At 52.2% G+C, this 14,872-nt stretch overlaps 1 protein-coding gene across 1 annotated transcript in view; it reads left to right on the top strand.

Annotated features, from left to right (window-relative positions):
* Positions 1 to 14,010, top strand: part of XDH (xanthine dehydrogenase) — a 63,843-nt gene extending 49,833 nt beyond the window's left edge. The window contains 6 exon segments of the mRNA XM_032652239.1: positions 6,484 to 6,536; positions 8,329 to 8,443; positions 9,110 to 9,175; positions 10,617 to 10,805; positions 12,114 to 12,290; positions 13,901 to 14,010. Coding sequence (XP_032508130.1) covers positions 6,484 to 6,536; positions 8,329 to 8,443; positions 9,110 to 9,175; positions 10,617 to 10,805; positions 12,114 to 12,290; positions 13,901 to 13,951 — 651 coding nt within the window. The 3' untranslated portion in view covers positions 13,952 to 14,010.
* Positions 14,011 to 14,872: the final 862 nt, after the last annotated feature.

Here is a 14,872-nt window from a genome sequence, read left to right as displayed (position 1 = left end):
ATCGGCCATGTAGTCCAGTGTTCCTTATAAGCAGATGACCCCCAGAAGGCCATTATCAGAAGGGTGTGATCAGGAGATGACAGACATCAAAGCTCTTTAGTGTTTGTACTGTACTGAAAAACAAGCCATCACTGCCACCACTATGATCTATGTATATGTTTGATATCATGCACATATAGTAAGGATCCTAGAGAAATTTTTTCTCTAAACCTTAGTTTTCTCATCTGTAAAATGAAGATAATAATCTTCATAAGTGCTGATCTTATAGGATTGCACTGGATATTAAGTAAGACGGTATCTGTAAAGGACTCAATAGCATTTGGTATATAGTAAAGTGCTTGGTAATTGACAATGATCATGATGCAGACTATATCAGTAAGAGATTAAATCTTAGAGCTGTGGATATTGAAAGAGAGAGAGAGAGAGGAGGGAAGGAACGAAGGAACGAAGGAAAGGAAGAAAGGAAGGAAGGAGGGAGGGAGGGAAGGAAGGAAGGAAGGAGGGAGGGAAGGAAGGAAGGAGGGAGGGAAGGAAGGAAGGAGGGAGGGAGGGAAGGAAGGAGGGAGGGAGGGAAGGAAGGAAGGAGGGAGGGAGGGACGGAAGGAAGGAAGGAAGGAGGGAAGGAAGGAAGGAGGGAGGGAAGGAGGGAAGGAGGGAGGGAGGGAAGGAAGGAAGGTAGGAGGGAGGGAGGGAAGGAGGGAGGGAGGGAGGGACGGAAGGAAGGAAGGAAGGAGGGAAGGAAGGAAGGAGGAGGGAAGGAGGGAAGGAAGGAGGGAGGGAGGGAGGGAAGGAAGGAGGGAGGGAGGGTGGGAGGGAAGGAGGGAGGGAGGGAGGGAAGGAAGGAGGGAGGGAGGGACGGAAGGAAGGAAGGAAGGAGGGAAGGAAGGAGGGAGGGAGGGAAGGAAGGAAGGAAGGAGGGAGGGAGGGAGGGAAGGAAGGAGGGAGGGAGGGTGGGAGGGAAGGAGGGAGGGAGGGAAGGAAGGAGGGAGGGAGGGACGGAAGGAAGGAGGGAGGGAGGGAGGGAAGGAAGGAAAAAAAAGAAGGAAGGAGGGAAGGAAGGAAGGAAGGAAGGAAGGAAGGAGGGAGGGAAGGAAGGAAGGAGGGAGGGAGGGTGGGAGGGAAGGAAGGAAGGAAGGAGGGAGGGAGGGAGGGAAGGAAGGAAGGAGGGAGGGAGGGAAGGAAGGAGGGAGGGAGGGACGGAAGGAAGGAAGGAAGGAGGGAAGGAAGGAAGGAGGGAGGGAGGGAAGGAAGGAGGGAGGGAGGGAAGGAAGGAAGGAAGGAGGGAGGGAGGGAAGGAAGGAGGGAGGGAAGGAAGGAAGGAAGGAGGGAGGGAGGGAAGGAAGGAGGGAGGGAGGGACAGAAGGAAGGAAGGAAGGAGGGAAGGAAGGAAGGAGGGAGGGAAGGAGGGAAGGAAGGAGGGAGGGAGGGAGGGAAGGAAGGAAAAAAAAGAAGGAAGGAGGGAAGGAAGGAGGGAGGGAGGGAAGGAAGGAAGGAAGGAGGGAGGGAAGGAAGGAAGGAGGGAGGGAGGGAGGGAAGGAGGGAGGGAGGGAGGGAAGGAAGGAGGGAGGGAGGGACGGAAGGAAGGAAGGAGGGAGGGAGGGAAGGAAGGAGGGAGGGAGGGACGGAAGGAAGGAAGGAAGGAGGGAAGGAAGGAAGGAGGGAGGGAAGGAAGGAAGGAGGGAGGGAGGGAAGGAAGGAAGGAAGGAGGGAGGGAGGGAAGGAAGGAGGGAGGGAGGGACGGAAGGAAGGAAGGAGGGAAGGAAGGAAGGAGGGAGGGAAGGAAGGAAGGAAGGAGGGAGGGAGGGAAGGAAGGAGGGAGGGAGGGACGGAAGGAAGGAAGGAAGGAGGGAAGGAAGGAAGGAGGGAGGGAAGGAAGGAAGGAGGGAGGGAGGGAGGGAAGGAAGGAAGGAGGGAGGGAGGGAAGGAAGGAGGGAGGGAGGGACGGAAGGAAGGAAGGAAGGAGGGAAGGAAGGAAGGAGGGAGGGAAGGAGGGAAGGAAGGAGGGAGGGAGGGAGGGAAGGAAGGAAAAAAAAGAAGGAAGGAGGGAAGGAAGGAGGGAGGGAGGGAAGGAAGGAAGGAAGGAGGGAGGGAAGGAAGGAAGGAGGGAGGGAGGGAGGGAAGGAAGGAGGGAGGGAGGGACGGAAGGAAGGAAGGAGGGAGGGAGGGAAGGAAGGAAGGAAGGAGGGAGGGAAGGAAGGAAGGAGGGAGGGAGGGAGGGAAGGAAGGAGGGAGGGAGGGACGGAAGGAAGGAAGGAAGGAGGGAAGGAAGGAAGGAGGGAGGGAAGGAGGGAAGGAAGGAGGGAGGGAGGGAGGGAAGGAAGGAAAAAAAAGAAGGAAGGAGGGAAGGAAGGAGGGAGGGAGGGAAGGAAGGAAGGAAGGAGGGAGGGAAGGAAGGAAGGAGGGAGGGAGGGAGGGAAGGAAGGAGGGAGGGAGGGACGGAAGGAAGGAGGGAGGGAGGGAGGGAAGGAAGGAAAAAAAAGAAGGAAGGAGGGAAGGAGGGAGGGAAGGAAGGAAGGGGGGAGGGAGGGTGGGAGGGAAGGAAGGAAGGAAGGAAGGAGGGAGGGAGGGAAGGAAGGAGGGAGGGAGGGTGGGAGGGAAGGAGGGAGGGAGGGAAGGAAGGAGGGAGGGAGGGTGGGAGGGAAGGAGGGAGGGAGGGAAGGAAGGAGGGAGGGAGGGAAGGAAGGAAGGAAGGAGGGAGGGAGGGAAGGAAGGAGGGAGGGAGGGACGGAAGGAAGGAAGGAAGGAGGGAAGGAAGGAAGGAGGGAGGGAAGGAAGGAAGGAAGGAGGGAGGGAGGGAGGGAAGGAAGGAAAAAAAAGGAAGGAGGAAAGGAAGGAAGGAAGGAGGGAGGGAAGGAAGGAAGGAGGGAGGGAGGGTGGGAGGGAAGGAAGGAAGGAGGGAAGGAAGGAAGGAGGGAGGGAGGGAAGGAAGGAGGGAGGGAAGGAAGGAGGGAGGGAGGGAAGGAAGGAAGGAAGGAGGGAGGGAGGGAAGGAAGGAGGGAGGGAAGGAAGGAGGGAGGGAGGGACGGAAGGAAGGAAGGAAGGAGGGAAGGAAGGAGGGAGGGAAGGAAGGAAGGAAGGAGGGAGGGAGGGAGGGAAGGAAGGAGGGAGGGAGGGTGGGAGGGAAGGAAGGAAGGAGGGAGGGAAGGAAGGAAGGAGGGAGGGAGGGAAGGAAGGAGGGAGGGAAGGAAGGAGGGAGGGAGGGATGGAAGGAAGGAAGGAAGGAGGGAAGGAAGGAGGGAGGGAGGGAAGGAAGGAAGGAAGGAGGGAGGGAGGGAGGGAAGGAAGGAGGGAGGGAGGGTGGGAGGGAAGGAGGGAGGGAGGGAAGGAAGGAGGGAGGGAGGGAGGGAAGGAAGGAAGGAGGGAGGGAAGGAAGGAAGGAGGGAGGGAGGGAAGGAAGGAAGGAGGGAGGGAGGGAAGGAAGGAAGGAGGGAGGGAGGGAAGGAAGGAGGGAGGGAGGGAGGGAAGGAAGGAAGGAGGGAGGGAAGGAAGGAAGGAGGGAGGGAGGGAAGGAAGGAAGGAGGGAGGGAGGGAAGGAAGGAAGGAAGGAGGGAGGGAGGGAAGGAAGGAGGGAGGGAGGGACGGAAGGAAGGAAGGAGGGAGGGAGGGAAGGAAGGAGGGAGGGAAGGAAGGAGGGAGGGAGGGACGGAAGGAAGGAAGGAAGGAGGGAAGGAAGGAGGGAGGGAGGGAAGGAAGGAAGGACGGAGGGAGGGAGGGAGGGAAGGAAGGAGGGAGGGAGGGTGGGAGGGAAGGAAGGAAGGAGGGAGGGAAGGAAGGAAGGAAGGAAGGAGGGAGGGAGGGAAGGAAGGAGGGAGGGAAGGAAGGAGGGAGGGAGGGACGGAAGGAAGGAAGGAAGGAGGGAAGGAAGGAGGGAGGGAAGGAAGGAAGGAGGGAGGGAGGGAGGGAAGGAAGGAGGGAGGGAGGGTGGGAGGGAAGGAAGGAGGGAGGGAAGGAAGGAGGGAGGGAGGGACGGAAGGAAGGAAGGAAGGAGGGAAGGAAGGAGGGAGGGAGGGAAGGAAGGAAGGAAGGAGGGAGGGAGGGAGGGAAGGAAGGAGGGAGGGAGGGTGGGAGGGAAGGAAGGAAGGAGGGAGGGAAGGAAGGAAGGAGGGAGGGAGGGAAGGAAGGAGGGAGGGAGGGAAGGAAGGAAGAAAAGGAAGGAAGGAGGGAAGGAAGGAAGGAAGAAAGGAAGGAAGGAGGGAGGGAGGGAAGGAAGGAGGGAGGGAAGGAAGGAAGGAGGGAGGGAGGGAAGGAAGGAGGGAGGGAAGGAAGGAGGGAGGGAGGGATGGAAGGAAGGAAGGAAGGAGGGAAGGAGGGAGGGAGGGAGGGAAGGAAGGAAGGAGGGAGGGAGGGAAGGAAGGAAGGAAGGAGGGAGGGAGGGAGGGAAGGAAGGAGGGAGGGAGGGTGGGAGGGAAGGAAGGAAGGAGGGAGGGAAGGAAGGAAGGAAGGAAGGAGGGAGGGAGGGAAGGAAGGAGGGAGGGAAGGAAGGAGGGAGGGAGGGACGGAAGGAAGGAAGGAAGGAGGGAAGGAAGGAGGGAGGGAGGGAAGGAAGGAAGGAAGGAGGGAGGGAGGGAGGGAAGGAAGGAGGGAGGGAGGGTGGGAGGGAAGGAAGGAGGGAGGGAAGGAAGGAGGGAGGGAGGGACGGAAGGAAGGAAGGAAGGAGGGAAGGAAGGAGGGAGGGAGGGAAGGAAGGAAGGAAGGAGGGAGGGAGGGAGGGAAGGAAGGAGGGAGGGAGGGTGGGAGGGAAGGAAGGAGGGAGGGAGGGTGGGAGGGAAGGAGGGAGGGAGGGAAGGAAGGAGGGAGGGAGGGAGGGAAGGAAGGAAGGAAGGAGGGAGGGAAGGAAGGAAGGAGGGAGGGAGGGAAGGAAGGAAGGAGGGAGGGAGGGAAGGAAGGAAGGAGGGAGGGAGGGAAGGAAGGAGGGAGGGAGGGAGGGAAGGAAGGAAGGAGGGAGGGAAGGAAGGAAGGAAGGAGGGAGGGAGGGAAGGAAGGAGGGAGGGAGGGACGGAAGGAAGGAAGGAGGGAGGGAGGGAAGGAAGGAGGGAGGGAAGGAAGGAGGGAGGGAGGGACGGAAGGAAGGAAGGAAGGAGGGAAGGAAGGAGGGAGGGAGGGAAGGAAGGAAGGAAGGAGGGAGGGAGGGAGGGAAGGAAGGAGGGAGGGAGGGTGGGAGGGAAGGAAGGAAGGAGGGAGGGAAGGAAGGAAGGAAGGAAGGAGGGAGGGAGGGAAGGAAGGAGGGAGGGAAGGAAGGAGGGAGGGAGGGACGGAAGGAAGGAAGGAAGGAGGGAAGGAAGGAGGGAGGGAGGGAAGGAAGGAAGGAAGGAGGGAGGGAGGGAAGGAAGGAGGGAGGGAGGGTGGGAGGGAAGGAAGGAGGGAGGGAAGGAAGGAGGGAGGGAGGGACGGAAGGAAGGAAGGAAGGAGGGAAGGAAGGAGGGAGGGAGGGAAGGAAGGAAGGAAGGAGGGAGGGAGGGAGGGAAGGAAGGAGGGAGGGAGGGTGGGAGGGAAGGAAGGAAGGAGGGAGGGAAGGAAGGAAGGAGGGAGGGAGGGAAGGAAGGAGGGAGGGAGGGAAGGAAGGAAGAAAAGGAAGGAAGGAGGGAAGGAAGGAAGGAAGAAAGGAAGGAAGGAGGGAGGGAAGGAAGGAGGGAGGGAAGGAAGGAAGGAAGGAAGGAGGGAAGGAAGGAAGGAAGGAGGGAGGGAGGGAAGGAAGGAAGGAGGGAAGGAAAGGAAGGAAGGAGGGAAGGAAGGAAGGAAGGAAGGAAAGGAAAATTTATTATGTAGTTAAAGAGATAGAATGGATGGAGAGATGGATAGCTTTATTAACAGGACAGTGTAAGTGGAAACACAAGGCTAACATGTTAAGTATCCAATGAGCAGTGTACAGAGCTGCTGTTGTAATGCCCAGATTAGGGAGTAATCACAGGAGAAGTGGATGAAGAGGCAAGCTTGCGCTGGTTGCTGAGGGAAGAAAAGGATTTGGACAGATATAGCAGAGGACCCATGTAAACAAAGGTGCAGACGTGTGGGGACATGAAGGATTGGGAGAGACTTAACACTTGATTTTGGCTGGAGTAGCAATGATGTGTGTGTTACATAAAGCCAGAGAGAAGACTGGGGTCCTGAATGTCAGGCATTTGGTCTATTGCTCTGTAGGCAATGGGGAGACATGGAAAGCTCTAGAGCAGGGGAGTGTCATGGCTAGTGTGGTGTGTTAAGATGACCCCTCTGACTTGGCTGGGCTACCCGGCAGGGCGAGGAGGCGACTTGAGGCAGGAAGACGAGTTAAGAGGCTACTGCAGCGCTCCAGGCTTCAGATGACGAGGACCTAGTGCAGGGGGTATGGTGAGAAGGGGAGGTAAGGTATGCAAGTGAGAATCACTAGGAAAAAGAGTTGATCAGCTTCCAGATGAGGAAGACGAGCTCCTGAAAGCTTAGTGCTGGGCCCACGTTTCTGGAAACCATGGTTCCCCCTTCCTGACGGCCATTTCCTCTGCTCAGGTCATGGCTGCCTACCGGGGTACAGTGAGCTTGTCTGCTACCGGGTTTTACAGGTAAGTAAGGGGCTGATCTCGCCCATCTTACAATGTGTTGTCATCTTAACCTCTGCAGAGCCCTCCAGCACTGAACTCTGTCAGCCTATGGTCAGAAGAGAGCAGTTCCACCAAAATGTTTGTCTCTTCAACGGACTCCCACTAGCTTCAATTTAAAGATGCTCTAAAATACGTGGGCTTACCCAACTATGCGCCAGAAGCACGAGCTGTTATATCGGAAGACCTCTGTTCTAGTTCTGGTCTTAAAGTATACTATTCCACTTGGGGGGATCACTGGTTCTCTCTGAACCTGTCTCCTCATTTATTGACATAGTGGGTCAATTACCAGCCATTCGCCCCTCAGCGTTCTCCTGCAAGAACCAGAGGTGTCTGGTGTTCCGAGTTACCCGTGTGTGTTACTTTGTGCTACGCGTCAGATTTCTTTAAGGAGGCTTTCCTTCAAAAGAGTGAGAGGAGGATTTAGAGCACATAGTCCTGTTACAAAATGCAGAATTCAGTGGACTTAAAGTGAGTTTTAGAAAAGAGCACGTATCTTCTGCAACTTTAAAATTCAGTAGCAGAGACCCTGTCCATCTGATTTAGAAGCTGTAAAAAGATATGATCGTATTTACTGTCAGCCATAATGTTTTAGCTTTCCCTGGGAAATTTAACTAGTGCCTTTTCTTTCACAGATCAGTGGATTTGGAAAATAGTTCAATGTTTGCTTTAAAAGGTCTTGTGTGAATTTATGAATGTATATAAAATATATGTAATATAAATGTATATATATATATATACTTCTAGGGCAAAGTAATGTTTTGCCAGTGTTCCTTGGGTTATGTAATATTTGACCTACACAAACACAAACTAATGCAAGTTTTCTCATAAGTTCCTATTTCATTTTTAGAGTTGATAAAACTGGGGTTATATCAGGGAACACCCAGATGAAGATGGTGAGTTCAGAGGTCAAAGAAGGTGATGGTCTCCTGGGAGAAGGCTTTTCCCTCAGCCCTGTATTGGTTTTGTTTTCATGCAGACTCTGATCACATCAGCTCACGTCGTTATTTCTGTGGAGTGAATAGAATAGCACAGATACAGATTGTTATAAGCAGAGAACACACACACACATTCGTATATGTTGACTCATGCAAAATTGGAATCTTATAAGATACTCAGGATTGAAAAAGAAAAAAATTTATAAAAGAGCATCTGCTTTTATTAGCAACCCTTTGCTCAAATCATTTGTTGAAACTTAGAAGGGATCAGTAGATGAGGAGTAATACCAGGCAAGGTGGCTGCGTTAAGAGGCACCCAAGTTGGCACGAGGTACTGATCTTATTACCTTTCACCTCGAGAAAGGTGAGCAGCCCCGTGAGCAGGTGAACTTATATGAAAAGCTCACAAGCCGGCCCAGAAAGAACCTTTGGTTCTGAGATCTTGAATCCCTATTCGGTAGATCATTTGGAGTGTAGCTTACGTGTCCTTCGTGAGCTCAGGCAGGTCTGTCCCCTCCGTTTCTACCATGTAGAGGCCAGCATGCTGGGACCCTCCACTGCTCAGTGCTACAGAATGATTCATATAAAGACCATTGGCAAAATAGAGCAGAGACAAGGGACAAAATGCTCCGGAGTGCCTGGGTTTCATGAACAGGTTCAAAATGTTCAAAACTCATGGACTTTTTTGAAGAACAGCTGAATAAAAAAATAAAACCTTTAGCGTCTCAAGATTTTAGGGGACAAGCTACCTCTGTGTGTATGAGTGGGGGGCATGTTCCTCTTAATACATGTGCAGTATTTTCTCTCTTCTACCCCAGGACACCCAACCTTGGCTACAGCTTTGAGACAAACTCAGGGAATGCTTTCCACTACTTCACCTATGGGGTGGCTTGCTCTGAAGTGGAAATTGACTGCTTAACAGGGGATCATAAGGTAAGAAGTTTGCAAAACTTTAGTACTAAAGGGAAAAAGAGAAACGTCTGAAATTGCAATACAAAGAGCTGATAGGAATGAACTTTCTGGTTGGGAAAATAATGTGTTAAATCATGCCTTGGCAAACTTCCTAAAGGACCAGAGAGTAAATATTTTAGGTTTTCTGGGCCACAGAGACTCTGCCTCAATTATTTCACTCTGTCTTGTAGTGTGAAAACAGACGTGAACGTGTGTACACAGATGCTCATGGGTGTGTTCCCATGAAATGTAATTTATGCACACTGAATGTGAATTTCGTATAGTTCTCATGTGTCACAACATATTCTTTTTATTTTTGTCACTCATTTAAAAATGCGAAAACCATTTTTAGCTCACAGGCCGTAGAAAAACAGGGGACAGGCTGGGTTCAGCCTGTGGAATGTAATTTGTGAACCCCTTCCTTACATGATCGACCTAGACAGGTTCAAAAGACAGACAGGTTCAAAGCCTCAGGAACCTGGGGACCTGCCCTTCCTACTCAGACTCTTGCCTGACTGTGCCCGGAGTGCTCTGCTTGTGAAAGTACTACTCAGGTTGGCACTTAATAACCTAGGGTCACCAAGACCCCTCTATCATTCCACACATCCCTTTCTTTTCAAACTGCTTTTATTTTGCTCTCTGCACTAGAACCTCCGCACAGACATCGTCATGGATGTTGGCTCCAGTCTGAACCCTGCCATCGACATTGGACAGGTAGGACTCCTGGGGCGTCAGAGTGGTGACAGACTTGGCCACTGATGTGCCCCACCACCTCCTAGGGTCCCCAGCCACAGCATCTTGCCCACTGTCATTTTTAAGCAGGTCTGAGCACGGTAACAAGTGAGTCTCCCTGAGTGGGATTTAGGTAGATGAGAGCCCACCCAACTCTCGGGGCGGAAGACAAATCCACGTGGTTAAACTTGGAAAGGGCACTCATATGTCAGAAAACAAGATGATGGGGTGGTGGGAACACTGGGTGTGCACACAATCAAACACACGCATACATGCACACACACGCGCACACATGCATAGTCTGAGCGGGAGCATGGGGGAGTGGAGATTGAGTTTGGGATCAATGTGCAGGTCGTGGGGTCTCAGGTCAGAGGCATCTTCTCCCTCCTCATTCCTCTTCCACCGAGGACAGCTGTTGTACCCTAGGAAGTAAATGCTACCAAGCGCGGGGAGCAAAAGACATGGGTTCCAGCAAGAGGAATAAAGGGGTGGCTGGAAGAAAACCACTTTTGGAAAATATGAGAGTATTAAGCAGAGCAGCAGAGCAGAAAAAGACAGAGGGAGGAATCGAGAACTGAGGTATTGAACATCCGGCAGAAAATGTGCATTGTTTCTCAAAACTGGACAGTTACTGAGTATAGAGAAACTTAGTCATAAATCTGTTTATTAACTCCCTGAACAACTGTGGTGAGGAACCCCTGCTACAGGCAGGCGTAGAGCTCAGCACAGCAGACACAGATGCTCAGCACCTGGTCTCCCCCAGACACACTTGTTTAGCTACGATGGTGCCACATATCACGATTCTGAGCAGTGAGGCTGGGAGAGCAGACGTGTGGGCCAGCAGAGCATGGCAGTGCCCTTTAAGAGATCTGTAAGCTACAGCAGAGGCGCTCTTCTCCCAGAGGGCAGGCAGGGCTGGGAGTTCAAAAAGCCTCAATTCTACTGGCCAGGAAAGTCCTCCTCTCTTGTGGGGCTGCCCCAAAGCGCATGGTCCCACTCAGCACAGAGGAGGGGCATGGGCCCCTGTGGCACACTCAGCCACCATCAGCCCACGAGCTTGCTTCTCAGCCCGGGGTCGCCATTTCTCCCCTGGCAACGTGGAAGGAGCATCTCCATCTGCCCTGCGGCAGGTTCTAATGGGAAATTACGCCTACAGCTGCGTGTCCCTCCTGGAATGGCCGACAAGTTCTGAAACTGATTTCAACGTCAGTGCCTTTGGTCTGCCTACACAGATGCCTGGCAAAGGCCCAGATCAGTTATCCTGGGCTGGGGCGGGAGCCAGGGAAGCAGTGGGGGGCTGTTTTCAGCTTCTTTCCAGGCTCCACTGCAGGTGGGGCTTGGTGCCCGCTGTGGGAAGCAACACCTGTCTTTGGGTGACGGGGGCAGGAAGGCAGGGTAGCCACGGTCTCTGTCTGCCCTGCAGGTGGAAGGGGCATTTGTCCAGGGCCTGGGCCTCTTCACCCTGGAGGAGCTACACTACTCCCCTGAGGGGAGCCTGCATACCCGTGGCCCCAGCACCTACAAGATCCCTGCATTTGGCAGTATCCCCACTGAGTTCAGAGTGTCCCTGCTCCGTGACTGTCCCAACAAGAAGGCCATCTATGCATCCAAGGTACTGTTGCCCTGGGTCTGTGCTACCTTCTAGTCTACACTGTGGGAAACCACGGGTAGTGATGAGGGGCTCCATCCACCCGCCATGTGGGTCTGTGGGGGGCTCGTGTGGAAGAGAGAGGAGAACCTGACACGAGTCTTGGTGAGGGTGATGGAGGGGTGGGCAGTCCTGCCTGGGAACATAGGGAACTGGGTCAAGGATGACACCACCTCTGTGTGGTCCAAGCCAGCTCTTGTGGGTACACTCAGAGGGATTCCTTAGTTCAGTCCTGTAGGTGGAATCCTGACCTACACCCCCGTCTCAGGTGTGCATCCCCAATGCTTGATCTTAGAGATGATCTCACAGGTCCAGCACCCATGTCGTCTCATGAGAATCAGCCTATTCACTGCACGTGGGGCAGCGCCTCTGTACACACACTTTCACCTCCTTCAGTGTCCACCACTAGACCTTATGTCTTGATCAGCACTCCTGGATGGTTAAAACCATCCTTTATTTCCTCCGTGCTCTGAATAAGTATGAAAAAATGGTTGAAAATCAATCAAGCTGATTGATAGTTGTTGGTCTAGGAAGGATACAGATAATTACTTGTAACCAATGAGACACAGGCCTTTGCTCATCTCACGGTTTACTTTACTGTGGGAGGGCCTGGGATACTTTGTGATCCTTGCCATTGGCTCCTACACTTCACTGCACATCAGATCACTGGGCATTGGAGCTCATGATAAAAATGCAGCTCCACTGGGCTCACCCTTAGAAATCTGGATTCGGTGGGTCTGCGGTACAGCCCTGGAACCTGCGTTTTTAGCAAGTGTCCCTAGTGATTCTGATACAGGCAGTCTGTGACCTATGCTTCGGGGGATAAAACAACCTCTGCTAGAAAATAGTTTAATTCCTATTTGTCATGATGCCTCTGTTTCAGCAAATTGTAAGAATAATTATGATGCCTGTAAGTGTTGGTGACAGAGCTGCAGGTGGATTATTCCCCTAGGCTTATTGCTGTGAGGAAAGGGTCAGATTTGTTTTTTGTCTGTAAAATATAGTTACTTACTATAACTTTCAATGGTCCATCGTATTTGCACGGTGTCATCGGAGAAAATCACATAGTAAGAGTTAAAAGAAATATACCCACAAGGTTGAGTCATTTACTGCACTGACTGTTCTCAGCCTCTGATTAATTTTGACCGTTCCTCCTGTCTTGCTCGATGTAGCCACTAGTGCTGGCTGGGCTCCCCAGCATCCCCAGCCCTGCAGGGGTGGAAGCTGGGCCCTCCCCTGACTCCCCGCCTACACTCTGCTCTGTCCACTCAGGCTGTTGGGGAGCCGCCCCTCTTTCTGGGCGCCTCCATCTTCTTCGCCATCAAGGATGCCATCCGCGCAGCTCGGGCTCAGCACACAGATAATAATACGAAGGAGCTTTTCCGGCTAGACAGCCCCGCCACCCCGGAGAAGATCCGTAATGCCTGCGTGGACAAGTTCACCACCCTGGTATGATCCCCCTCAGTCTGGGGAGGCGGGGCATAGGCCGGGGAAGGTTCCGTTGCAGAGAGAGGGGTGAGACAGTAGGCTCTCTCTCAACTGGGAAGCCTTGGGTCCACGCCCGCCCTCTGCTATGCAGTTGAGGTACCTCCTCCAACCTGCAGGAAAATAACAAGAAACCCCTTAAAGCTGCAGCTTGCAGCTAGGCCTCCTGAGAGGAAGGAGGGCTGTCTGATGCACATTTATCACCCACAGATTTCATTATTTTCCATAAAGATGAAGGTGATGGATAAAACTCCAGAAGAGCCTAATCTTTTGTGTCCATCACTGGCATTTTTGAGACCCTTCTTTGTTAAACACACTGTGTGAGGTACTAAGGAAATGCAGAGAAAAAGAAGAATTAATGAATGAATGAGATGGACCACATATGTTCTGTGATTACCTTGTGCCATGCTGGTACTGGGGACACATAAGTGCCCTTGAAGAATTTGCAGCCTTTTAGGAAGCCAGATGATTGCACCACGTGGTGATCGGTCACTACCTTGGAGGCGTGTGTAGCAGTGAACTCCACGGTCACTGGAATCATTTTGGGGGAGCCCCTATGTGATACTTGTGGAGACAATGCCTGGCAAAAGGAGACTGTGCCAGGACAGTTTCATCCACTGTTGGATGAAGCAGCCCAGTCTCTGAGTTGGGCTGAAGTGGGCCCTGCATACACAGGACTCTCCAGTTGACTTTGCAGCCTCTGTTGAGTTAGCAGAACTGGATTCTTCCTGATACCCAAGTTGGATTTCCTCTTGGATGTTTGATAGGAAACTTGATAGGCCTTTGGGGTTTCAAGATGAAGTGGGTACTCATGAACCCAGAGTTCCGGGGATGGGAAGGGTACAGGAGAAGCCCTGGGGACAGGCAAATCCGCCATCCATACCGAGGGTGAGGAAGGCAGATGGGTCCCCAGGCAGGCTGCCCTTTAGGTTTTCCAGTAGATTTAGCTTCAGGGTGAGGACCACACAGCCCATGTGCAGGGCTCCCAGGCAGTGAGATGCCCACACCTGTGCAGCAACCTTCCCATAGCCCAGAACCTTCCCACCGTGGCCCCAGTGCTGACAGTTACCCAAACCCCATTCTCAGATGGCAGAGGTGCTGCATGGCTCCCAGTAAGCGCACACAGGTTGCAAAGTTAGCTCCTTGTAAATAATCTGATGCAGAACTCAATGATTTGATAAGCCCCTCCTCTGAGGCCCTAGACCTAAAGCAAAGTTTCTAACTCAAGCCCCTTTGTGATGCTACAACACCCAGGTGATTTTAAATCCCTGCAATGGATTTGCATGAGCAGCTGATCCATGAGCCAAGTGTGCTTTTGAAGGACTGTGTCACATGACAAAGGACCACTTTTCTATTTGGTCATCCCTGGATCTCCAGAGCCTGCCACAGTGCTTACCACATGGAACGTGCTTAATAAAAATAAACGAATGACTAGGAAATTAAGGGGTCCTGCCCTGGGGGCACTCCCAACAGCTGGGACTGCAGAGTGGTGTCTGGTCTTGGAATGGTGGTTGGCACTGGTGTCCTGAGCTATGTGAAGACCCTGCAGTAAGTTCTCTGTTGTTCCTTCCTAGTGTGTCACTGATGTACCAGAAAATTGTAAACCCTGGTCTGTGAAGGTCTGAAGAAAAAAGCCCCATTGGAGTCTTCTTATCCTACACTGGGGATTCCATGGAAGATGGAACTTGCCCTGCAGAACATGAATTTATAAAAGTTGCAGGATGACAACGGTGTGATTCATCAGGATGGTGTTTGGAAGAACATTGAATGCATTGGAAGATTTTGATCAAAAATATGATTTATTAACACAATGATAAGCAAATTCAGAAATGTTAGGCCCAAGTGGCTAATAGGCAATTAGCATCATTTCATGTCTGTTGTAATCATGTATTTGAAATAGATTTAGGAAGTGTCTGTGCTATGTCCCAACTCACTGGACAGCCTGTATAACCTCAAGTGTTGACAGCATCTGTTCTTCAAAGAGGATTTCCACAAACCTCCAGAAGCGTAAACCAAAGTGAATCTGTGAGCCTTCCTCAGAAAGCTTTTTCTTCAAACCAATGAGCGTCATATTATAACCTCATATCCACACTCAGATTTGCAGTGGGACAGTGGGGTGAGATTCAGACCTCTAAGCACTTCATTGGAGAGAATAAAGAATGACACAAATTCAAGGTTAATTGGACTTAATCTTCTTAAGCTGCATAAAGTAAGATTATTATATAACACCAAAAGCCATCAAACCCAGTTATTGAGTACCTACAATGCATTAGCTTCTTCCTCTTCTCCTTTGTGCATTAAAAAAAGATCAGGTTTAAAAATCTTCAGCTGAAGCCGGTAGTTCCCATCTACTCGAATCAAGATAGGCCAGAGAAAAAACAGTCAAGGAGCCTGGGTTCTCATCCCAGCCATGTCTCTAATTATCTTTGTGACCTTAGGCTTTCACTTCCCTTTTCTGTGCTTCATTTTACTGCAAAATGAAAGGATTGGACTGGAATAATCTCTTAAGGTCTTCTCTGGATCTAAACATCTATAAATATATGACC

This window comes from Phocoena sinus, chromosome 13, assembly GCF_008692025.1.
Source record: "Phocoena sinus isolate mPhoSin1 chromosome 13, mPhoSin1.pri, whole genome shotgun sequence".
NCBI classification, from domain to species: Eukaryota; Metazoa; Chordata; class Mammalia; order Artiodactyla; family Phocoenidae; genus Phocoena; species Phocoena sinus.
Note: the sequence above shows the minus strand (reverse complement) of the source record. Positions and strands in the feature narration are given on the sequence as shown.